This window comes from Lissotriton helveticus, chromosome 4_1, assembly GCF_964261635.1.
Source record: "Lissotriton helveticus chromosome 4_1, aLisHel1.1, whole genome shotgun sequence".
Taxonomy (NCBI): Eukaryota; Metazoa; Chordata; class Amphibia; order Caudata; family Salamandridae; genus Lissotriton; species Lissotriton helveticus.
In genome coordinates, this window is record NC_136063.1 from 1,114,606,893 (window position 1) to 1,114,633,362 (window position 26,470).

A 26,470-nucleotide genomic window follows, 5' to 3' on the forward strand; every position below is an offset into this window, starting at 1 on the left:
CACTCGGGGTGACAAATGCAATAAGAACAATTGATGGACAGAATGCAGAACAATGCCATACATTCACCCCAGTACAGAGATCTGGGCCTAAATCCATCGTTTTTTTGCTCACCATGTCATTCCAGTTTGGACCCAGCCATATGCAAATCAGTCTTGACCCTGGCACGGGTATGCCCAGACGTGGGTCCCGTGCTCTCTGTGCCATTGGAGTCAAGCTATCCTGGCTGATGAGGGCTGAAAGCCCGAAACTAGTACTAGGGTGCTTGTTTCCAGTCCAGGGAGGACCTGGCCTGGCAGTTCGGACTGGACTGTTCCCATTGGGCGCAGGGTCAAGACTGATTTGCATATGGCTGGGTCCAACCTGGAATGGCAGTTTTTAGTTTTAAACACGCAGCAAATACAGCATGAAAGGGCATACCAAAGCATACCAACAAATATCCACCTCCCACCCCCCACCCCCGAGATTATCCTGCCCGCCCCAACCTGGCGGGTCCTTTAGGAAAAGATCAAAGGAAGAGAAAAAGAACACCAGAAACGCTCCTACTGGCATGAGAGACCCCCAACAAAAAAAACAGACAAAAGACACTGATTTTACATGTAGCTACAAGATCTTGTGAATATTACAAACATAAAACATAAGTACCATTTGGGCCTTAAACATTAAATTACTTATATGTTATTCTTCAGCTCCTATCCCCAATATCCTGGCTGTCCTTGAACCATCTAATCAGGGGGGCCCAGATACCCATCCCCTTGGCCCGTGCTCTCTGTCCCCTCCTAGCATATATTGCAGTCTCAAGCCTAAACACTGCCAAGAACCTCACCAGCCATTGCTGACCCATAGGTGGAGTAGGATCAAGCCAGTGAGTAGCTAGACAAAGTCTGAATTCTATCATAGCTACAAAGAGAAAGGTCTGGACCTGGGCTGGTAAATGAGAGCTGCTCACTCCTAGGACAATCAGCTGTGGTGTCATCTCAATTTGTTGACCCAGATGGGATTCAAGAATTATACCAACTTCCCTTTTAATTATATCCAGATCGGGGCAGGAAGCAAACATATGTACGATGTCTGCTACAGGATAGCTACAGCGTGGGCATATTGTTCCCACCCCTCCTCCCCATTTCAAAATCTTCTCCGGTGTTATGTACCGATTAAACCAAGTCTTAAAGCATATACATGAGGTTTGGGCAATAATAAGTGAATCCTCTACTTCCCCTAGTTTAGCCTGTAACCGCTCCTGCCAGCGATCACAATGTTTGGGTAGATCATCAGTCATCGTCTCATTTAGTTCTTTATAAATCCCACCCAGTGTCCCTACCCACTTAAGTAACATCTCCACCAGTGTCACCCTGGTGAAGCCACTGCTGCCTCCCAGTTTCCTCGCAAAAAAATCTCCAATCTGGAGATATTTAAAAAACTGCCTGTTATCGATCCCAAAAGTCTCTTTAATCTTGTCAAAAGAGCACACCCCAGCTGTTTCCATAATATCGCCAACCCTCCTGACACCTTTGTCGTGCCATATTTTCATATACCCATCCTTAAAAATACAAGGAAGTGATTCATTACCATACAGAGGGGTATAAGCATGTATGCGACCCAGCCCGAGTTTTTTTCGAACTTAAGTCCAGATTTTAAAAGCACACATCAATGTCTTGAACTTTAACCTTTTGTAATAATTAAAATCAGTATATTGAACGAGACACCCCCTAGACCTTGACCCCAATAATAAATCATAAATTGATGCAGGAGCCGCCTCTTGTACCTGATCAGGTTCATCCCTAATTAGACTTCCCAATTTTAATAGTATAGCAGCCCGATGATATAGCTGTAAAATAGGGACCCTCTATCCGCCTCTGTTCCTAGGAAATGTCAGGAATTTTAGCGCTCTCCGAGGGTGACAATTAGCCCAAAGAAATTTAGTGAACAACTGATTCATATTTAAACCAAGTATCGCCCTGAAAAAATTTACATTTTTTGGCAAATACACCATCTTAATGACATTGCATCTTCCTATCAGGCTAAGGTTGAGATTATCTATGCGGTTAAAATCTGTTTTAAATTTTAAAAGCAATGGATTCAAATTAGTTTCAGCAATTTTAGACACATCTGCCATTATTTCCACCCCAAGATATGTTGCCTTCTGAACGATCATAGATCTGAAGTCCCTTACTGACCACAACCAGGGTTTCATTAGAATTAAGTCGATATCCCGATATATCCCCGAAAATCTTAGCCTCTTTTTCAATTTCAACTAGTGCACAAAGTGGATTAGGGGTCATAATAGCTAGATCATCTGCAGGATCTTAGTGCTCCTCCTTACTGTTTATAGCTAAAATCTGGTTGTTATCTATTAATTTCCTAACGAAGGGGTCAATATACAAAGCAAATAAAAGGGGAGAGCACAGGCACCCCTGACGTGTCCCCCTGCTAATTAACACAGGTCCTGACAATTCTCCCATAATAGCAATTCTAGCCACCGGGCTATTGTGCACTATTGAAATTGCCTTGATGAAGCCTGTGCCAAATCCTCTACTCTCCAGTGTAGCCCACAGAAACGGCCAGGAGACCCTATCGAAGGCTTTCTCCGCATCTAGCAGTATCAACGCGATAGGGTCTCCCGTAATCCCTGCCGCATCAAAAAGAGCTATCACCCTCTGTATGTGATCTATTGTGCTCCTACCGGGAACAAACCCATGTTGGGTGGATGAGACCAGCTTCTTAATCACGGCGGCTAGGCGATTTGCCAAAATCTTGGCATAAACCTTTATATCATTATTAATTAACTTAATAGGCCGATAAGACCCCAGCTCTTTACCCGATTTCCCTTTTTTAGGAAAGAACACTGTTGATAAAATCGCTGAAAAGCAGCCCAAATATCTGAGACCTCTGAAACTAACCCATCTTGAGGATCATCAATTACAAGAATTGCTCCCTGTGTCACCCTTTCTCTGGTGCGAACCACTAGTATTTGTCCAACTCGCTCGCTACATTCGTACATTTTGGAACTCCACGCTGCATATTTCCCTGCTGCTTTGCTTGTTGAGACTTCTAAAATTCGAGATTTAGCTAGTGCTACCTGATTTTGCACCTGGCCCACATCTCCCCATCCATAATAGTTTCTACTAGTTGTGCCTCCGCCTCAGCTAGCTTGTCATAAAGGCCCTGCATATAACGTTTGCCCGCTTTCTGAGACCCCCAACCCTACCTTGAGGTTTCTCCTCTTATCCAAGCTTTGAGAGCATCCCATACAATATCAGCACGCATGTTACGCTTATTCTCAGATATAAATCTAGGAATCCATACTTTCATTTATGTGCAATATATTCCTGATCATAAAGGAGTGCCCTATCAAAAGTCCACCGTGGTATCTCTTTTTTAGAGGCTTGAAGTGGGATCTCTAGGACTAACGGGTTATGGTCAGACATGAATATAATCCTTTTTCTGACACCAAATGTGATTTAGGTTCTGAGTCTTTGAAGTTTAATGTTGGGGTTCCGCTTCTTTTGAAGTGTGCATTTTTCTTTCTCTTCTTCCCTATTGAAAGGATATCTATCACAGCAGGAAGAACTATGAAGTTGATAGACCCAAAAAACGGTTTGTGGTAATGACCAGAGTTCACACTTGGATGTTAGCCACAATGATATGTCCATCAAAAGGTTAATCATGGGCTCCTAGTGTTATTCTTTATAATTCCCTTAATAGCCCTATCTTCTTCCCGAGACGTGTCCAGGCCCCTTTCCCGGGCTATAAAGGACTTGTGCTCTACTACTGATCACTACACGGTATGATGCTACCACTGCTCACATGCTGCACTTGGTGAACCTTCCATCATTATGAGGGTAACACTTTGGCTCATAATTGAGTCGCAAAAGCGCATGTGAAGAAGCCAGCAACAAAGGGCAGCAAAAAAAAGAAGCAGGTTCTAAAGTTTGCTTTGGACTGTACCCATCCCGTAGACGATGGCATAATGGATGTGTCTAACTTTGAGCAGTTCTTGCACGAACAAATCAAAGTGAATGGGAAAGCTGGTGATCTCGGTGGTGGCGCGGTGACCATAGAGAGATGCAAGAGTAAAATAACTGTAACTTCAGAAGTCCCCTTTCTAAGAGGTGTCTGACGTACCTAACTAAGAAGTACCTGAAGAAAAATAATCTGCGGGATTGGTTGCGTGCTGTTGAAAACACAAAGGAAAGCTATGAGCTGAGATACTTCCAAATTAATCAGGACGAAGAGGAGGAGGAAGATGAGGATTATAAAAATATTGGACCATTTTTGTATATTAATTTCCTGAAATAAAATCAGTGAAAATAAAATAAGTAAATAAATGAGGGTAACACTTTGGGCGCCCCTCCCGGTGCAACAAGACCACAATCTGTGATACAAGCCTATGTCATGGTTCACACACATGATCTGTGTTTGCCTATGACAAAACAATCAGCATTAGGGATTCAGACAACAGTACAGTGGGGCACTTAGGACAGGGGTACATGCCTCTTACCATTCGGAGGCCTTTTCCATCTGAAAAATCTCCAAGAAGCTGGGGTTTTCATAGTGCAGATTTGTGTGTTCAGCTTCACATTTCTGCCCCATATTTATCTGTACCACCTAAAGTGCTTGTTGTATTGCGTTGGCTGTTTAGGTTGTTCTGTGAGAATCTGTATGGTGATTTGTACATGATATGCACTAGAAAAATATTGCATGAAAGTTGCCACTCTTTTTTGACGTACCAGAAAGGTAATTTGAGCAATGCTAGTGGTGGTGGGCTGTGGGGACAAACACGTTTCAGAATTCCATCTGCGTTGGGTTAGTGAGGCAAATACTAGTACAAAACCAAAATGGTACAATGCCAACTCTTTTAATGCCAACTCTCCTTTCACAGCTTGATGACTGCACTCTGCAGCTGTCCCACAATGGAACCTATCTGGATTTGGAATCAACGTTGGCAGAACAACGAGATGAACTGGAGGGTTTCCAAGAAGACTCTGGGTGAGTGACTCAATTGCTGAAATTAAATCCTTTGGGCATTTTAGGATAAATGATTAGCAAAAGTTCTATGCAGGACTTAAGTAATGAAAGCAATGAAGGACATAATGTCCAATTTATCATATTATTTGTTGCTCGTGGACTAAAGTTAAGTGCTCTGGAGTAAATTACTCCATGTGTAAGGAGGCACTTTAGTAACATTTAGGAAACAAGCTGCCCTTGTTTTTGCACTCTGTTATGGTGCAATGATACCCATGATGCAGCGGGCGCCTTTGGAATGGGCGGAGTGTGTGAGTCAAAACTCTGGTACATTTGCATGTGCTATACATGGCGTAGACTCATCCACTGACAATATTAAAGCGTGAATTTGTTATTCGTCGAACAATGCATATCATTGCCTTCTAGCGTGCCATGGGGGTAGCCTTATTCCTTCTAATAGCCCAAATCTTCTTTGTCTGGATTTAACAAAGAGAGGTTTTGAAGAAAGGGTGCAAAAGATTTTATTGCCATTTTCAGAGTAAAATAGCATGGAATGAATAAACCCCGCAGTGTGCATTGGCCTCCCGTCAGGACACTTCACTTTGCATCCAGTGATGCTCTAGTGCAAATATACACTATGGCCTTTTGTGCAGTTATTCGAATGAAGATGCACGTCATATTATTGAGGCCAGTAATAGCAGGATGCACAGTAAGTTGTTTGATGATAACACTCCACCCCATGCACCCTCCAATCGTCCCATTAGCTTTCTCAGGCCAACCAATTATCACACAGTGTCCTACAGCCTGAGTTGATGCTTAACTTAAACCAGCTTAAGGTGGAGTACGTGAAAATGGAAAGAACACACGCATTCATCCTGCCCCGTGTGTGATGTGGGTGTGTCTACTGCAATATTCGTCTCTTACATTTTCTAAGCATTTTGAGGCCTAACCACGGCATTTTGAGCAACAATACTTTACTGTCCCAAGTACACCTTTGCAGCTTCCACTACACACCATGGCAGTCACTGCATGCATAATCCTAGAACAATGCCTGGTTATGGTTTTAAGTGAAGGAACCATAGAAAAACTTAGTTTGATGAAACAGCCTTTGCAATACATAACCTCAAAACTATAAAGAGTTCAATCTTTGTCAACTATAGACAACTCTCGAACACACACAAATATCTGTACAAAATGTGACCTGTACTTAATCCAAAAACCTGCCGAACTCACTTCCCCAGCTTTTCAGTACTGGGCTGCCCCAGTACACTGATTTCTGTGCCTGACTCTTTGAAGGCTTGTACATTGTTTTCAGGGAGGCTTTATGAGGAAAGTAGAGATTTTGGAGGCCTTCGTTTTTGTTTATCCTAAAACTGTTTCTGGAGTCTGTTTTCACATGCTACGTGTGTTAAAGGGGTGGGCTGGTCAGGCAGTACCTGCAGCCATCTTTTCCCTTAGAAGTCTGGTTCAATTGTGCCTGCAGACATAATAATGTTATTTCCATTTGCTTATTCTCAAAAGCTATTATCATATTTATGGGCAAACAGGAAGTACCATGCATCCTTTCAAAGAATAGTTGTCCTTTGCTGTGGTGACAAGCCGGTAGTGAGACACCTACAGCTGTTATGCACAACCTAGATTGAAATCAAGAACATTTTACTTGACTGGAGCTCAACTGAAAAAGATGTGTTGATCATTTTTTTACATGCATTACTGTGCAAACAACTACTTGCTTCTTGCAAATGTTGGCATGTTCAAACTGAAGTTATGTTTTTTGTAAATCCATTTACCAGTAGCAATACATACTAAGGCTTTGTTATGCTATTAAGCAGGCATGCTCCAGGCTGTGGGGTTTCGCGTTTTAAGCCGTATGCTCTTTCATCACTAGCCCAAACGCCCAATTTGAATGTGAGATTAAATACTTTTATACATGCATGAACAGAAGCTCAATTTTGTCTGATTAGGTAGATGTGGTGTAGTCAACTGTGAGTTTTAATTCTGATTTACTTACTTGGCCAAATTGTGCCCTCGCCAAGCAGTTCAGTTTAAGTTTCTTTGCCTTAAGTTCTCTTGTGGCTCCAGGTCTGTGTTATGCACATCATTAAACTGCCTATTCACATTCTGCACCATTGAAGCAAAATAGAGAGTGAGTAAATTACGACAGCATTGATCTGTATAGTTTGTTTTTCGTCCCAGTTAATTGAGTGAGGTCTTCACGGTTTTAATTAAAATGTGCCGTATATTGAATTAGAGTCTGAAGTCTTGAGAAATACTTAGTGCTGTCAACAGAGTTGTGTCACTCGGTGAGGCATGTTTAATCAATGCCATGTTTGGCTTTACACACTTTGCGGAAGGCTGTGGTGGAACAATCATCTCTCTTCTTGGCAGCTCTGGCAGCTTTAGATGTGTGGCAAGTCAACACAGTTGTAGAAAGACAATACGACTTCATAAATACAAACAGTACAGTCCACTTTGTAATGATAAGAGAAGAGTATATCCAATCTGGCGTAGTTTTGAAACAACTCATACTTACCAGGTGCCAAGGAGTGTGTAATGAAACATCTGAAGATATTTTTTGTGGGTACCAATGGTGAGCCAATAAATAAGGGGGACAGATACCAGTTGTTGAGGGTCTGAGATCGTGTTTATTGATGTAAAGGAACTTCAGATTGCACGGATATCCATGGTGTGTTTTATTTTGGCACTCCGACACATTCCTTAATTTATGTAAATTTGATTAAACCTTTCTTTTTATACCAAATTTGTAATTCCACTTTTGTAACTAGCCAACTTCTTTAAATGCATTTTTCCTGTGGCGTTTATTCTACATCATTCTTTTTATATGCATTGCAATTGGCATCCTGTCAATGTTATTATGCTGCTGATTAGACTTTTAAGTTTCTACATTTATTTCGATGTACAGCGCTGTGAGGCCTTCTATGCCTAATCCCTCCACACTAAAAGTACAAAAATATAAAAAAAATAATGAATGAGACTAGAAAAGAGAATTTGTAGAAGGTGAGCTGTAGAGAAGGAGAAGAGTTGGCCCATGGTGACAGTGTTTTTTCGTGTGGACAAGATGGGTGGTGTTGTAGACAAACAGATGACTGTGAATGTCATCATTGCTTTCCATTATCATCTTTTGAAATGCTTCTGTATAAACATGCATCCTTGGATTAATCCTGAGTGGTTTGTTTTTTGTTCTGGTGTCTGGGGCCTGGCTTTCCGCATCAAATGAAATAACCTGGCCTTTGATATTGAAAAGCAAATTGTGGGTGCCACTGTGACTGGTCTTTAATTTATAGAGGGTGGGTGAGAGAACTTGACACGTGCTGAACACTAGCACACAGCCATGTTTTCTTTAACTTTTCACTTTTAGTAAAGGAAGATTTCCTAACCCCAGATGAGTTATCAAGTATGCTTGCTGCTCCCAAGCGTCAGACTTTTTCTTGTGATGATTAGATAGAGCTAACCATTGACAAGATTCTTAGCAACATTTTTTTTTTTTCTAGTCTGGCGCAGAGACCGCCCAGGCTGACTTGCCACTCACCAGTCTCTTATAATCCAAAAAATGTAATAAATAAAAAAAATACAGATATACATATTTAGGGGAACTTTGTGTCAGCCCTCTTCTTCTATAGGTCTGTTCAATTGTCATTCACAATCTGCTCCCTCCCACTATAACACAAGCATTTGAAATGCAATGGGTCTCGCATTAGGAAAGTTTGAGCTATTGGTATTGTAAATGGCAAAGTTTTTATTTATGTTTTTTTTTTTTAAATAGCTTTGTCATTTACAATGCCAATAGTTATAACTTTCGCAAATGTGATACCTATAGCATTTGTAATGCAATATGTTTTGTATTTACATGACTTAGATGGCATCCCAGAAGCGCAACGGAAGCATCTAAAAAAGGAAACATTTAAAAAATAAAGGAACAAGCTTCTTGGTAAAGCACAGAGAGTAAGCTTTCCTATGTCAGTGCATACTTACGTGTGCAGTTATGTCCTAGTGAAAACACTGCACACTGTGATGTTGTTATATGCCTTACACTGCGTGCAAAGTTTTCAATAACGAAGTTTACAATATCCACCGTTTGAACACATTAAAAAAAATAAAGATCTTGCGGCGGAAGAATCCCACGCACAGTACTTTTTCAGTCTTCACTCGCTTGCTCATTATACTCCGGCATAAAATTTTCGCCCCGCCACTATTAAAACCCACCAGCTGTCACTAGCACCAGGCTCAATGATTGTCATGCCACAAACTGAAAAGTGGATAACGTAAACATGCTGAGCATGCCTACTAGGTGGGAGGTCAGAAAAGAGCATCAGGTCACTGGGTACCTCAGACTATAATGTGGCAAGAAACGTATTTCACATATTTAACAAGTATTTTTAAGGCACTTGCGTTTCTAAAGTTCTTCCTAACGGACAGTATTAAAACTGGCGAGCGAGGGCCTGGCAGTTAGAGAAGTTCTGTTGTACGAGGTGAAAAGCGCATTTATTGTTTCAACTGGATGCATACTTTATTTGCATGTTTTGCTGCTGTTAGTGACTGTGCCAACAACAAGTCCACGCAACGCCGCCGGCCTGCGACCAGGAAGTCAGGCAGGCCGAGCGGGACAACCGGAAACAGAAAGTAGGAGGGCGGGAGCCTACCCCGCCTCCCACGGAAGAGCCGCGATTGTTCTGAGCACCGTAGCTGGCAGGAGCCTACCCTGCGCCCCGGCGCCGAAGAAGGGAGGAAGAGTCCTGCTGCCGGTGAGTGGGGCTTCGCTTTCTTGCTGGGCTGCGAGGGCGGGGGACATGTGTGTGTGCGCGCGCGCGTGCGGCGGCGGGCTGTGTCTGTGTGTGAGCGTGCGTGCGTGTGTGTGTGTATGTGTCTTGGAGTCTGTGTGTATGCGTGTGTGTGTGTGACTGTGGGGGGGGAGGGGGGTGCCTGTCTGGGTGCCTGCGTGTCTGTGTAAGTGCGTGTGCGCGCGTGTGTGTGTCTGTGTGCATGCATGCGCGTTAGGCTGAGTATGGGAGGGAAGTGACGGCGCGGCGCAGGACGGAACGTGCGCGTTCGCGCACACAAATCCAGGAAGAAAGCGCGTACCACTTTCTTGTCCGTCCTTCCCCCCAGACTGATCACTATACGTCTCCAGCTGGACACATGCATCCTTGCGGATGCATTACCAGCGAGACCCAATAAAGCAGAGGGTCTGACCACTTATTTCATTTGCTTGCTTTCAGTGCGAGTCATTTTTAGGTCCAGCCTAGGCAGCACATGCATTGTCTCTTCGAACTATGCTGCGTTCACTCTGTGGGCTTACAGCCCGCCCATTGCCTTTGTATTAGTTACTTCAATTATCCTTTCAAAAGACTTGCTTGCTAGTGGGTTGTTACTTCAATTGTCCTTTTAAAAGACTTGCTTGCTAGTGGGTAATCTTTCCTCTTTGTCCCACCTTGTGCTCATTTGTTTCCCTCCACGGAGCAGAGCCTAACTTCTGGTATCATTCCCCTGTAGTGCTTATCTATTAATTTCAGTGCACTATTTTATTTGTTAGTTTCCTGCTCGTGTTCTGAGCTCCACTCCGTAATTCCGAGCACTGTTTTTTTAGTTTCTTCATTGAACCGGCCTTCTTTTCATGCGCTCCATACATCATTGGTTGCACATGGGGAAGGGTGGGGGCAATGGGTCGCAGCATGGTTTTGCCGTGCAAGTGTGTCACAAAATTACAACAAGTTTATTGTTTCAACGCTGCAAAAAGAAAAAATGTAAGCAGGTAGCGCCCAATCAGCTTCTCCCCAAGCCCCCTCTCTCTCGCATTCACTCATTATGTACGCAGTGCGCGCCTGGATCACAGGAAGAAGCTTTAGGTGAAGTCCGATGCGGCTACTTTGTTGTTGATTATCCCTGTTGTCTATGTTGCCTTTAGCCTCTCCCCTCCCCTCATGCTGTCCATGTTGTAAATTCCCAGCTCCCAACCCTCCCCATTTTCCGTGTTGCCCACCTCCCTTTTCTGGGCGTGTGGACCAGGCTGGCCCGGAGATAAATAAACAGTCAGCTGCTGATAGCACCCTTGGACTCTTCCAGCACCCCTTCCCGATCTACTACAACCTTTCTTCTGCACAACCTGGCAGTCGGAGTCGTGGCAAGCCCTTGGGAATAATTAATACATATTTATGTATAAAACGGCCCGTGGCAGTGCAACATAGCACACCCAGCACTCTATATTCCTATCCAGGAACCTCTAGCGATGGCCTGTGGTAATGCACTATAGTTCGGCCAGTGCTGTATATTCCTGTCCTGAATTGATGGCCTATGGTTTAATGTGTGGTAGCAAAGGCAGCAGCAGAGCCAGGTGTATTCACACCGCCTCCTTCTCCCACAGCCGCTGCCATTCTCTGCAGCCCTCTCTGTACACCGAGAACTGCCACCCTCCACCCGGGGGAGCACCAGGGGTGAGTACACAGCAATGGCATGGGAGCAGAGGGAGGAGATTGTGACAGTCATTTTACAATATAAGTTCTGTGTCCAATCGTCCCCTTTCCCATTCATCATAAGTTGTTGGGCGCTGTGTTATTAAGGTTGTTGGAGCTCAGCATTGTAAATATTACTAAGGAGGGGCGGGTGCTTTACTGTATCCCATAAGGGCTCCTGACAGTGTATGTGAGGGGCCAGCAAATGCACATCCTCATTCTCCTCACATCCACTTCCTCATGTACCGCACATCCATTTCCCCAGCGCAGTATCCCCTTTCTCTTCCGCTACCCTTCCTTTTAGACCATTATCTTTTCCTCTCTACTAACCTCCTTTGCTGGTCACCACCCCCATCCTATGCACTTGTCTGCCTTCCACTTCCCTGTACCCACTCAGTCTGCATGTCCCCACCCTAAGCAGTGACTCTTCGCTGTTATGTGTCTCTCTCAGTGTATTGTTCCTCCTCACTGTGTACTATACTCCCCCCATGCATTTACCTCCTTATAGCCCCAGGTCTTTATTCTCCCCTAAGTTTCCATCGCCAGTGCACCTCCCAGTACTCTTTCCCTACACATTACCACTCACTGTATAATGCACACATTGGCTGTGCGCCGGTCTCTGTGCGCTGCCACCAAAATGCTTCCACCTTTGACATGGACCGTACATCTCTTTGGATGATCTCTCCTTGCATACTGCAAGCCTTTGCTGTAATATGTCCCTCCTCATACAGTACCAAGCTCTCTTGCACACGCCCACCCCTTTTGCAGTCTACTCCTCACACATCCAAGTGATGTAAGCGTACCATAAATAAGTAAACATTGCTGCCTAATGTCTACCTGCCCATCCTGTCTTTATTCCCTCGGCTACTGTCTAAGGCCATCCAAGGATGGAGCAGCCCCCCAATCCTCGGCCCCCACTCCTTGCTTGCATTTTTTTAGGTCGAGCTTGAATGATTGGTGCCCGGTACTTCCTTATTCCGCCTTGGATGAATCAATCAATCAATCATGGACATTTATATAGCGCACTACTTACCCGGAGGGTCTCAAGGCGCTTGGGGGGGGGGGGGTGCTGCTACTGCTCGAACAGCCAGGTCTTGAGCTTCTTCCTGAAGGAAAGGTGGTCTTGGGTCAGGCGCAGGTCGGTCGGGAGGGAGTTCCAGGTCTTGGCGGCCAGGTGGGAGAAGGACCTTCCTCCTGTTGTCGATCTTCGGATGCGGGGTACGGCGGCGAGGGCGTGACTGGCTGATCGGAGGTGGCGTTTGGGAGCGTAGAAGTTGATGCGGTTGTTGAGGTAGCTCGGGCCTTGGTCGTGTAGGGCTTTGTGTGCGTGGGTGAGGAGACGGAAGGTGATTCTTTTGTTGACGGGGAGCCAGTGCAGGTCTCTCAGATGTCCGGAGATGTGGCTGCGTCGGGGGATGTCGAGGATGAGTCTGGCTGAGGCGTTCTGGATCCGCTGGAGTCTCTTCTGGAGCTTGGCGGTGGTTCCGGCGTAGAGGGCGTTGCCGTAGTCCAGTCGGCTGGTGACGAGGGCCTGGGTGACCGTCTTCCTGGTCTCGGTGGGGATCCACCGGAAGATCTTTCGTAGCATGCGCAGGATGTTGAAGCATGACGAGGAGACGGCGTTGACTTGCCTGGTCATGGAGAGGGAGGAGTCCAGGATGAAGCCCAGGTTGCGTGCGTGGTCTGTCGGTGTGGGTGCGGAGCCCAGGGCGGGGGGCCACCAGGAGTCGTCCCAGGCGGAGGGCGAGGAGCCCAGGATGAGGACTTCCGTCTTGTCTGAGTTCAGTTTCAGGCGGCTGGTCGTCATCCATTCGGCTACAGCTTTCATCCCTTCGTGAAGGTTGGCTCTGGAAGCGGCGGGGTCGTTGGTCAGTGAGAGGATCAGCTGGGTGTCGTCGGCGTAGGAGATGATGTTCAGGTTGTGTTGGCGTGCGATGGGCGCGAGGGGGCTCATGTAGACGTTGAAGAGGGTGGGGCTCAGCGAGGATCCTTGAGGGACGCCGCAGATGACTTCGGTGGCCTCTGACTTGTACGGTGGTAGACAGACTCTCTGTGTTCTTCCGTCGAGGAAGGAGACGATCCATTCCAGTGCCTTCTCTTGAATTCCGACGTTGCTGAGGCGTTGCACTAGGGTGCGGTGGCAGACCGTGTCGAATGCGGCGGAGAGGTCTAGGAGGATGAGGGCCGCTGTTTCTCCGTTGTCCATCAGGGCTCGGATGTCATCGGTGGCAGCGATGAGGGCGGTCTCGGTGCTGTGGTTGGCTCGGAAGCCAGACTGTGAAGGGTCGAGGGATCCGTTCGTCTCGAGGAAGGCGGCCAGCTGTTTGTTGACGGTCTTCTCGATGACTTTGGCTGGAAACGGGAGGAGCGAGATGGGGCGGTAGTTCTTGAGTTCGGTGGGGTCCGCTGTTGGTTTCTTTAGTAGAGCGCTGAGTTCGGCGTGCTTCCAGCTCTCCGGGAAGGTGGCGGTGTCGAAGGAGGTGTTGATGATGTCCCGCAGGTGGGGTGCGATGACAGTGTCGGCCTTGTTGAAGACGTGGTGAGGGCAGGGGTCGGTCGGAGATCCGGAGTGGATGGAGTTCATCATGTGGACGATGTCATCGGTGCTGATCGGAGTCCAGGCGCGGAGGTTGGTGGTGGGTGGCGTTGCTGCGGTCGTTGTGTGCGATGGTTGACTGCTGAAGCTGTTGTGTATGTCCGCGATCTTGTTGTGGAAGTAGGAGGCGAGGGAGTTGCAGAGGTCTTGCGATGGGGTGATGTCGTTGTTTCCTGCGTTGGGGTTGGAGAGCTCTTTCACGATGTTGAAGAGTTCCTTGCAGTTGTGTGTGTTGTTGTCCAGTCGGTCCTTGAATGCAGTTTTCTTGGTGGCGCGGATCAGTTGGTGGTGCTTCCGGGTGGCCAGCTTGAGGGTGGTCATGTTGTCCGGTGTTGGTTCCCTTCTCCAGGCCTTTTCGAGGGCTCGGCAGTTCTTCTTGGAGCTCTTGAGTTCGTCGGTGAACCATGGGGCTCTCTTGCTGCCGGGTCTGCTGGGCGGGGTCCTCAGAGGGGCGAGTTCGTCCGCGCAGTTGCTGATCCACTTCGTGAGGTTGTCGGCGGCCTGGCTGGGGTTCGCTGAGCTGGCGGGAGGGTGCTGACTCAGGGAAGCGGCGAGCTGGTCGGCTGTAATCTTGTTCCAGCTTCTTCGGGCAACCTGTTGCTGGTGGTGGTGGGTCGTCGTTCTTCTGAAGGTGAAGTGGACGCAGCTGTGGTCCGTCCAGTGGAGTCCTGTGGCGTGGCTGAAGGCGATGTCTTTGCTTGATGAGAAGACGGCGTCGAGTGTGTGTCCGGCGAGGTGGGTGGGGGTGGTCACCAGTTGCTTGAGTCCCAGGTTTGCGAGGTTTTCCAGCACGGTGGTGGTGTTGCGGTCGTCGTTGTTCTCCAGGTGGAAGTTGAGGTCCCCGAGGAGGACGTAGTCGGCTGAGGGGAGGGCGAGCGGGCTGATGAAGTCGGCGATGTCCTCGCTGAATTGTGTGCGTGGTCCCGGGGGTCTGTAGATGAGGGTGCCTCTGAGGGTGGTCTTGGGGTTGACGTGGATCTGGAAGTGCAGGTGTTCAGCGGGTGCGATGGTGTCGTCGGTGTTGGTCGTGATGCGGATGGTGTTCCTGTGGATGATGGCGATGCCTCCTCCTGTGTTGTTGACGCGGTCTCTCCGGATGATCTTGTAGCCGTCCGGGATGGCGATGGCGATGTCGGGTGCTGAGGAGGCGTTCATCCAGGTTTCCGTGAGGAAGGCGACGTCTGGGTCTGTGGTGTCGAGCAGGTTCCAGAGCTCGACGGCGTGTCTGTGGACGGAGCGGGTGTTGAGCAGGATGCACTTCAGGTGGCTGCTGCTGGAGTTCGGCTTGGTGGGTGCTGGTGCAGTGCAGGTCCGGGTGCAGGAGAACTTGCAGGACTGGCAGATGAAGGGTCCGTGGGTGCGTCTCGGGGTGGCTCGGTAGCATCCAGGGGTTCGGCCGGCGTTGAGTGCGTTGAGGGTGGCGGCGTCGTATGTCCGTCGGGTCGTCTTCTGTCGGTGGGGGCCAGGGGTCCTGGCACTGGGCGCGGTCCAGGCGCGGACGGGCGCAGACGGGCTTACCTTTGGCGCACCTTCGGCGCTCATTCGGTGCTCCCGCTGCGCGCGTCCGCTGCGCGGTCGCTGAGGGGGCGTCATAAGAGGGGAGCAGGGAGGGCGGGTCCGCCGGGAGGCGGGAAGGGGTTAACCAATCGTGTGGCGGGGGGGGGGGGCCGCAGGCAGGAGGCGCGGGAACGGGTCCGGCAGAGCGGGCGGCCCAGCGGCGGCTGGGGCGCTGCTGGCGGCGTCGGCGAAGGCTCTCGGCAGGTAAGCAGGGCAGCAGTGGCAGGCGTAGAGGAGCAGGGGGGCGACCAGGCCAGAGGCGCAGTGGTCGCTCCCTAGAGGCAGGCGAGGTCCCCTTAAGAGGGGAGCAGGGAGGGCGGGTCCGCCGGGAGGCGGGAAGGGGTTAACCAATCGTGTGGCGGGGGGGCGGGGGCCGCAGGCAGGAGGCGCGGGAACGGGTCCGGCAGAGCGGGCGGCCCAGCGGCGGCTGGGGCGCTGCTGGCGGCGTCGGCGAAGGCTCTCGGCAGGTAAGCAGGGCAGCAGTGGCAGGCGTAGAGGAGCAGGGGGGCGACCAGGCCAGAGGCGCAGTGGTCGCTCCCTAGAGGCAGGCGAGGTCCCCTTAAGAGGGGAGCAGGGAGGGCGGGTCCGCCGGGAGGCGGGAAGGGGTTGAATGAAAGGATGTGCCAAGCAGAACCATAGCTACAGGCCTTACTACACGTTTCTCTTTTAATCAATCTCTAGAATAAGTAAATAAAACGTTGTTCAGTGGTGTGTTATTTCTATTCTATCTTGCAACATGAGATGTATATAGCTCTTCAATGCCTAGCGACACAGCCCCCAGGATAACATACTGCATGGCTAAACACTTATGAGGTCCCAAAGGCTAGACTAATTGGTTATGCCAATGCTTGTTTATCATTCTTGTGTTTTAAATCTACGTCTTCAGATTACAGTAATTCAAAGCCAATAGCACCAGTTTTTCATCAATAAGAATTACAGTTTCTTGTGATGTGCATTAAAAATAGAAAGGATTTGTATTCCTGTTCTATGTACTCCTGTCTTCTAGGAATCACCTTCAGTGTTATATTAAAATGATGTGCAGGGTTTCTTTTTCATTAAAAGCATGGATGCCACTTTTAGGTTGCAGCGTGCTTTGGTGTCATACAGTTTGAATAGAGCCAGACCTATTTGTCTTTGCCAGTGCTTGTTTTATGGTGCCGTCATAATTTAAAAGTCTCGAAATCTCCAGCTCAGGTACAGCCTGTGCACTCTATTTTTCTACACTTGCCAGTGTCTCATCACACTGTATCAGCCGTCTTCAGCCAGGATAGCTTGACTCCAGTGGTGTGGAGAGCATGGGACTCACGTCTGAGCATACCCATCCCACTCAGAGTGACAAATGCAAAACAACAGTTGATGGCCAGAGTGCATAACAATGTCATACATTCACCCCAGTACAGCGATCTGGGCCTAAAGCCATCTTTTTTTTGCACTCCACACCACCCCAGTTCAGACATGGCCATATGCAAATCAGCCTTGACCCTGTGCCTCATGGGAACAGTCCAGCCCGAACTGCCAAGCCATGTCTTTCCTGGACCGGAATCAAGCATCCTAGGACCGGTTTCTGGCTATCAGCCATCTTCAGCCAGGATAGCTTGACTCCAGTGGTGTGGAGAGCATGGGACTCACGTCTGAGCATACCAATCCCACTCGGGGTGACAAATGCAAAACAACAGTTGATGGACAGAATGCAGAACAATGTCATACATTCACCCCAGTACAGAGATCTGGGCCTAAAACCATCGGTTTTTTTTGGCACTCCACACCACCCCAGTTCAGACATGGCCATATGCAAATCAGCCTTGACCCTGTGCCTCATGGGAACAGTCCAGCCCGAACTGCCAAGCCATGTCTTTCCTGGACCGGAATCAAGCATCCTCGGACCGGTTTTTGGCTATCAGCCGTCTTCAGCCAGGATAGCTTGACTCCAGTGGTGTGGAGAGCATGGGACTCACGTCTGAGCATAACCATCCCACTCGGGGTGACAAATGCAAAACAACAGTTGATGGACAAAATGCAGAACAATGTCATACATTCACCCCAGTACAGAGATCTGGGCCTAAATCCATCGTTTTTTTGCACTCCACACCACCCCAGTTCAGACATGGCCATATGCAAATCAGCCTTGACCCTGTGCCTCATGGGAACAGTCCAGCCCTAACTGCCAAGCCATGTCTTTCCTGGACCAGAATCAAGCATCCTAGGACCGGTTTCTGGCTATCAGCCGTCTTCAGCCAGGATAGCTTGACTCTAGTGGTGTGGAGAGCATGGGACTCACGTCTGAGCATACCCATCCCACTCAGGGTGGCAAATGCAAAACAACAGTTGATGGACAGAATGCAGAACAATGTCATGCATTCACCCCAGTACAGAGATCTGGGCCTAAATCCATTGTTTTTTTGCTCACCACACCACCCCAGTTCAGACATGGCCATATGCAAATCAGCCTTGACCCTGTGCCTCATGGGAACAGTCCAGCTCGAACTGCCAAGCCATGTCTTTCCTGTACCGGAATCAAGCATCCTAGGACCGGTTTCTGGCTATCAGCCGTCTTCAGCCAGGATAGCTTGACTCCAGTGGTGTGGAGAGCATGGGACTTACGTCTGAGCATACCCGTCCCACTCAGGGTGACAAATGCAAAAACAACAGTTGATGGACAGAATGCAGAACAATGTCATACATTCACCCCAGTACAAAGATCTGGGCCTAAATCCATTGTTTTTTGCTCACCCCTCCACCCCAATTCAGACATGGCCATATGCAAATCAGCACAGGCTTAGTAAACAGTTAATATTGTGCACTGTCTGCTTCGACAATATATCTTAATAGCCTGCTGCATTGAAATTCCTGCCCGCTGCACAGCTGAGTCACTCACTGACTACATACAGCCAGGCCCGATGTCACCCGGCCGAGGTAGTGCTGTGCCCAATATCGAGACACCCGGGCTGGCCTGCCCTCAGCGGTTGCATGATTACTGGCTTTGGCGCTGCAGGGTGTGACTCACATCCTGGAAGGAAGTGAGGTCGGGGATCCAGGAATCGGGGACTGGAGGCGTGCCGCTCTCCAGCAGTCATTTACTGTGTCGGGGTGCAGAGGCCGCCTGGACAACCTGTCACTGGACGGCCCAGCTGAGCAGCCCTACTGCCCTGATACATGCCACGTTGTCGGCAGTGCTCATCTCGCCTGTACAGTACTGCAGTAACACGCTGAAGGAGACAGAATACTGCAGCGGGCGGAGCATCTGAGTGCCCTGCTGGCCGAGGTAGATCTTACATGTGTGTCTGCATCATGTGAATGCTCACTTACTTGAGGCGCTTGCCGGTCTGGTGCTCATTGGATGCTAAGCGGGAGGTGTGTATTTAGGCTGGTGTGCAAAAAAGACAACACAGACATGCTGGTACAGCAAGGTGTCCTGCGAATTGCACAGTGTGATATGGCTCCTGACTTGGTGATTGCGGTGTGGCTATGCTTGCCTGCGAGTTGGGGGGACTCATTGTCCATCCTGGACGACACTGGGGGTGGACTGGGGCCGGGCGTCAAACTCCAATTGCCGCGGCCCACAGTGGCTCGCGCCCTGATCCTGCCAGTGCTGGCAGCCTCCTGGTCAGCCGGCTTGGCAGAGTCTGTATCACTGCCTCCAATGGAGCGGCGCCACCACCGCAGTCCAAACTGGCTCCCATCAGTGGCCGCGGCCCAAATATGTTAAATTTACCAGCCTGTGTCTGACTCTGAAATTATGAAAATGTCACACATGGCAATTTGAAATCTTGGCAGCTATGTCAATTGGATATTGAACTTCATGAATTTTGCTATGTGATGTGCATCCTCTACCTCTGCATTCTCGCCTTATTAGGGATGCCAGGCCCAGAAGCAGGAAGGCCATTAGGAGGCAAACTAACTGTGCATCACATAAGGGTGGTGGAGAGTTAGCACGCCCCCGATGGCCCCCTCGGAAGAGGAGGAATAAGTTCTCAATGACTCTGCAAACCTCCTTGCAGACACGTGCACACTCTGCACCCTGCTGCAGGGGGCTCTCTGCCAGGGCCGGACTGGCTATAGCCGGCACCGGGCGTTTCCCCGGTGGGCTACCGGGGAGGGGACAGTTTTGTACGCCTGAGCTGCAATATCGGCCCACTGTAACAAAAGCTGCAGTGGTGAGACAGTAGTGGTGCTTCCTACTAGCACCCCCTCGCCCCCAGGGGTCGGCCGAGCTGTTTGCTAGGGCTGGTTTCAGTTCCCACTCTGGCTGTGCTCTCTGCTCCCCCTCCCCCTGCCAAAAGCAGTTTGGGTTGCGGCCTACACAATGAAACATGGACAGGCTGCTTCAAACAGCTGTAAATAGCAATGATGCAGCCGGTGCGGTGGCACCCGGGCCCGGGGTCCTTATTGATGCCTGATAATTGCTATATTTTACCACCCCTACAACAGTCAAAGGGACCATTTTTCTTGCGTGCACCAAGGCCAATAACATGCTTGCTTCGCTACTGTTTAGCACCCTAACCTGTCTGAATGACGAATGAGGAACTGAGGACCATATGAAGTTGAATTTTAGATCAAACATGTCAGTGGGAATGTCATTATGGGTGCAAGCAGGAGATTAAACTAGTCAAGAACTAGAATTAATTTCAGAAGTGATTTTTCCTTGATGTTTTTAAAAATACTTGAGAGCTGTGAGACTGACCAATTGCAATCTGTGACAAGTAGGTCTATCTTATGAGCTATTGACGTATTGCCCAATATCCAATAATTGGGGATGGATATTGAGAAATTTGCTTCAAATGGAAAACTAATGGCATGTGTCCCACCCTATTTATTACTAAATCATATTTTTCAAACCTATTAAGTACTTACAGTTTTCTATGTGTAGTTTTTCATCATTTTGTGATGAAAAAATACAATATTATAATTGGGTCTCTTTTGTAACAGTGGAAACTGAAAAAAAACATGTAATTTTAAGTAAATACTAACTGGATTAATGTGATTTCACATTTTTAGAATAGTTTCTCTGATTAGTTATGCAAAATAGACAACTCCGGCTCCACTATTTTCATGCACAAAGTTAGGTATGTTTAAATATATTACATTACAAGGAGTTGTGTGTTCTGTTTTCTTTGTTCTTTTAGACATTGATGACGTTTGTCTTATACTGAAGTTGTTCTGTCAGGCACAATTAAACGCTGACATGGCTGAGGGGCAGCGGCTGAGAGGTCTAGGACAGCTTCAAGTCAATCAAATGTGAATTGTTAGAAGGAACTCTTGCAACTTGATGGCTATTGTAGCCAAGTGATTGCTGATTAGGAGATGGTCCATCTTCGAACGAGCATAATTTAATATTTTGCTACCTTGTAGACTGTAGTAAGGAGCTATTCCTATCTTAAGTTCTGATCTGGTGCAAGGATATCAGAGCCCCAGCCAAACCTCTATTTTCCCATTATGGCACTCGCCCACTCCTAGCATAAGGAACTTTGTGGGCCTTTTCTGCAATGTGGTGCCCCTTTTTGTTACCCCGTAAGGTACCTTCAAGAGTCACCTTAATGTAGTTCCGACACTGACGAAGCGCTTGTTTTTACCATTAGAAAAATATTGCTCTTATTGAAATATGTTTCACTCAAAAGCCAAGAGTTAAAGATGGTTAGAAATACACAGGGCCTGATTCACAAAAGGCCTCCGGAGTCGCGGTGGAGGCCCGCAGTCGTGGGGGAGTCTCTGCACTTGGGCTGAGAATCTCCGCAATAAGAATGCAAAGGCCGTTTGTGAATCAGGCCCCCAGTGTTTGCCATTTTTGTTGAGCTGTTTGCCTTTGCAAAAGTGCAAACAAAATTGTGGTAATGGGTGGAGATTTAATACATATATAAAGTTCAAAGAAGAATTGGAGCCTATAAATTCAAAGATGCCCTGGTCAAAAACCAGTGCGCAGTGATATTTGAGTTTCAAAACAGTATTGGCTTCTTAAAGGCAAAATCATTTATTTTTCAGTGTGAACATGAAATCTGCTTTACATAGCTGGGACTTCATTAGTTACTTGTAGAGATCTCTCACTCTTTTTGGTAGAGTAAATGATTGTGATCTGCTGAGTGAGTGATCTGACGATGCGGTAAGTCCAAGATTACACATTCAGAAATGTACTCCTGTAAAATTCCAGAATGTATAATTATTTGCATATATGAGTACTCCTGGGAGGCTGTGACTGTCACAGCTTCATTGGTTCATTGGATTACGGTTGTAATTATTTGTGATTTCCCCAAAAATCAGAAATGTGCTCCATATGTAACAGTAGCCCTACAGGAGCTAATTTGCCACCTTCTTTTGTGAAATGGGCCCTTAGCTTTCAGAGCAGGCAGAGGCTGGCTTCCTTTAATGCTTTAGTATCTTTCTTACTCACTTTACTGGCATCTCACTTGACCACAGACCTAAAGACTATCCTGGACTCTCTGAAGTTTGTCTTGATGTTTCTTTGAGAATACAAGATTAATTATAATTGTGTAATTTGATTTTGTGATGATTATGCGTGAGATCATCCCTGGATGCCAGTTTTATTGCAGTTTAGTCAAAATCCTCCCCCTGATGCTCTAAACTGATAACGTTTAACCCTATGTTTAACGGATGTTCTTATGGGTAAATAAATCTTGACTCATGGAAATAAATTCTCTTGATGGTCTTGCGGCAAACAGAAGAGCAAGAGCGGCGTCTCTCTAGGGATGGACAGCGGGTCTGGAATATCTGTGGATAATATTTTACTGATGTTAATCATGTTAATTCATCATATTTAATTTAATTTAAAACAAATCCCAACCAATATGACAACAGGAGAACGCTACAAGAGCACACATAATTCACAAGGGAAAACTTTCATCATGAAGAAAAAGCCAGATTGAAAAACGTGGCCTTGCCTTTTCTTTAGGACAGTGTCAGTCCCTGAGATCAGTCCGAGAGACGGCATAGAGGCTTAATTCTCAATTTGCTCCTCTTCGTAATCAAGGGAGAAAGAAAATAATCCTTCTGTGTCCAGCAAGATATACTTATACCACTTCCACATTCTTGCCATTCAGGGATAGAAGAACTGAGATGGTTAGTTTCTCACTTTCCAGTCATGTTCCTCATGTCCATTTCAATTGTATGCACCTTGCTCACAGTTACATGGGGAGTGAGTTTAAAGCATTCCCTGTACAGAATAATGGCCTAGATGTATCAAGCCTTTTGCGAATCGCAAACGGTCTATTTGCATGTTTTGGCATGCATCAAAAATTCGCAAATTAAGGAATAGCAATTTTGCGATTCTTTAAATGCTATGGGGCAGATTTATGAAGCTGGCGCATCCCCAGGGATGCGCCAGTTATTTTGCGCCGCTGCTCCGCCACCCATGGTGCGCCGCATTTACAATGCGGCGCACCATGGGGCAAAAACGGCACAGATGCGTGACGCATCTGTGCCGTAAAGGTGGCGCATCGCTGGAGTTGCGTCGCAAGCGCGACGCAGCTCCAGCAAGGCTCGGGGGTGCCCCATCTTTACAATGCTGCGTCAAGACCTACGCCTGCTTCAAGCAGGCACCGGGTTTTGACGCAGCATTGGCCTGAAAGTGACTGAGTGAAATCTTATAGATTTCACTCAGCCAGTTTTGCGAGGCGCACCGGCCCCGGAACGCCCACCCTGCGCCGGAACGCCCACAAGTGGCGCAGGGCTTTACAATGTGACGCATCTGCCTAGATGCGTCACGTTGTAAATGGGTCGTAGGGATGTGCCACATTTATGCCGCAGTTGCGTGACGCAAACGTGACGCATTCCCAACATAAATCTGCCCCTATGTATGTAGCATTTTTGAATTGCGAATTTTGGTTAAGAAATCGCAAATTACCACCAACTTGTAGTTGATGGTAATTTGCGAAATCTTTAAAAAATGCACAATTTGGCATTTTTGAAGGTGGCATGTGACGCACACACATGCCCAAAGGGCATGTATGTGCGCCATATGCACACACATGTAAATTTCAGGAGTGCAGCAGGGTGTCCTTGAGACACCCCTGCACCCTTGAAATTATTCTCAATTTGCGATTAGCAAATTGCGAATCGTAAATTGAGATTAATTTCACAATCATTCCTATGGGCCTCCTGGCCGATAGGAATGAATGGGAAATTATTCCTTAATTGCGAATTCGCAAGGAAGATTAAGAAATCGCTAAAAAATAGCAATTTTTTACATACATCCATTTTGCGATTTCTAAATAGCGATTCCTTAAAAATCGCTATTTAGAAATCGCAAAATGGAATCTTGATACATCTGCCTCAAAGCCCTGTGCAGCTTCCTTCATGGATTTCCATTTTGTGAAGGGCATTCACTGGCATGAAGTCGGATATTAAATCGAACAGGCTAACACCGCATGGTAAATACGAAAATATTTTTAGTGTTTGAGGAGATAGAAAACGCTTTTACTGGAAAGACATCTTGCTTTGATTCTAGTTGGTTTGCTTACAAAACTTTTGAATGTTTGTTTTGAGAATTGGAAAACTAAACTGCAGAGTGCCAAAGTTGAGCCGGATTCCCATTACTTGTTGATTTTGGAAAAGGTGCTCCTGATGGGTTTAACCCCTTCGGTGCTGATGACGGAACCGCTCCGTCATCAGCCGCGGTCGCGCTGTCTTGATGACGGAGCGGTTCCGTCATGGCCCGCCCAGCTCGATAGAACGCTCATGCGCGGCGCGAATTCCGCGCCTGCGCTGAGGGTTCTATTGAGCGGGGCGGGCCGTGACGGAACCGCTCCGTCACGAGCACAGCTCAACCGACGCTGGTGACGGAGCGGTTCCGTCACCAGCATGCGGCCGCTGCGCGGACGCCCCAAACCCTTAGCACTGCGGCGGAATGGATTGGTGTCAGTACAACGCGTTGTATTACAACGCATTCCGTTACAACGCAGATTTTACAACGCGGGATCCATTACAACGGATGTCATTACAATGCATGGCATTACATCGCAGATGCTATTACAACGCATGGCATTACATCGTAAGTATAGGTAAGTTGATTTTTTTTTTTAAATGTTATTTAGTTTATTGTAATCAAATTTTTTTAAATAATTTAATTAAAAGACATTTAAAAATTGTCATTAATTTAATTTAATAAAATAATATCTATTTAATAAATGTAAATATAATAAAAATTGTAATTAATTTAATTTAATTAAAAAAAGTAATTAGTTTAATGTACATATTTTTTATAATGAAATTTAATTAAATTAATAATATTAAATTATTTAATTTATTTAATTTAATTAAAAAATTTAATTAATGTAAAATAATTAATTTAATTTATTAAATATATTTCAATTAATTTTAAAATGGTAAATATAATTTAATTATCCCTAAAGCCAAACCCTGCCCTAAAACCTAAAAACACCCCTGTACCCCAAAACCCAAACCCTGCCCTGAAACCTAAAAACACCCCTGTACCCCAAAACCCAAACCCTGCCCTGAAACCTAAAAACACCCCTGTACCCCAAAAACCAAACCCTACCCTGAAACCTAAAAACACCCCTGTACCCCAAAACCCAAACCCTACCCTGAAACCTAAAAACACCCCTGTACCCCAAAACCCAAACCCTACCCTGAAACCTAAAAACACCCCTGTACCCCAAAACCCAAACCCTGCCCTGAAACCTAAAAACACCCCTGTACCCCAAAACCCAAACCCTGCCCTGAAACCTAAAAACACCCCTGTACCCCAAAACCCAAACCCTGCCCTGAAACCTAAAAACACCCCTGTACCCCAAAAACCAAACCCTACCCTGAAACCTAAAAACACCCCTGTACCCCAAATCCCAAACCCTACCCTGAAACCTAAAAACACCCCTGTACCCCAAAACCCAAACCCTACCCTGAAACCTAAAAACACCCCTGTACCCCAAAACCCAAACCCTACCCTGAAACCTAAAAACACCCCTGTACCCCAAAACCCAAACCCTACCCTGAAACCTAAAAACACCCTGTACCCCCAAACACCTATACATATACTCCTATACTCATATTTATTTAAAAAATTACTTAAAATAATAAATTTAATTTATAATATTTAAAAACATAAATAAATATTTTTATTTATTTTTATTTATAATTAATATTAATTAAATCATTTATATAATATTAAATAAAATTAAAATAAATTATATACTTACCAATACTTACGATGTAATGGTATGCGTTGTAATAGCATCTGCGATGTAATGCCATGCGTTGTAATGCCATGCGTTGTAATGGATCCTGCGTTGTAATAGCTGCGTTGTAACAGCATTACGACGTAAAAGTTGCGTTGTAAGTGATACACACCCCGGCGGAATAGCAGTGAAGGTGTTAAAGGAAGTTGGGATGTTGTGAAGGCCCTTACATGGCCCTCTACAGTCCCTGTTTTTTGCCTGAGGTAAAGGGCAAGTAGGTGCATCTGCTCCGAAAAGCAAGGGACTCTGGAAACATTTCCTACAATTGGGACAATTATTGATGAAGACAGTAGCTCTGGCATTGGCTCACAGCACTTCGGCTCTGTCAAAGCTTGTTTTGATTTGTCATGATTTCTGCAAACGTTATTGTTGGGGAAGCTGCTGTGCCCTGGTCAATTTGAAAAAACAATTGGCTAAACAATTGGCTAAAAGCTCAAATAAGAGCACTCATTGCCATAATAGTCCCTGGATATCCTGGCTGATGAGGGGTGAAACCCAGAAACTGGTCCCAGGATGCTTGTTTCTGGTCCAAGGAGGCCTGGCTTGGCTTATGGCTTGGTTTAAACTTGAATGGCATGGGAAGCAATGGATTTAGGCCCAGGTCTCTGTACTGGTGGTAGTTGTTTGACATTGTACAACATTCTGTCCATCAATTGTTCTTTTTGCATTAGTCACATAATTTATG

At 46.8% G+C, this 26,470-nt stretch overlaps 1 protein-coding gene across 8 annotated transcripts in view; it reads left to right on the forward strand.

Moving 5' to 3' along the window:
- FHOD3 (formin homology 2 domain containing 3) overlaps positions 1-26,470 on the forward strand; it is a 1,303,582-nt gene that overhangs the window by 148,150 nt on the left and 1,128,962 nt on the right. For all 8 annotated transcript variants that reach the window (XM_078687715.1, XM_078687716.1, XM_078687717.1 and 5 more), the window contains exon 2: positions 4,881-4,987. In XM_078687715.1, coding sequence (XP_078543841.1) covers positions 4,881-4,987 — 107 coding nt within the window. The remainder of the gene's footprint in view (positions 1-4,880; positions 4,988-26,470) is intronic.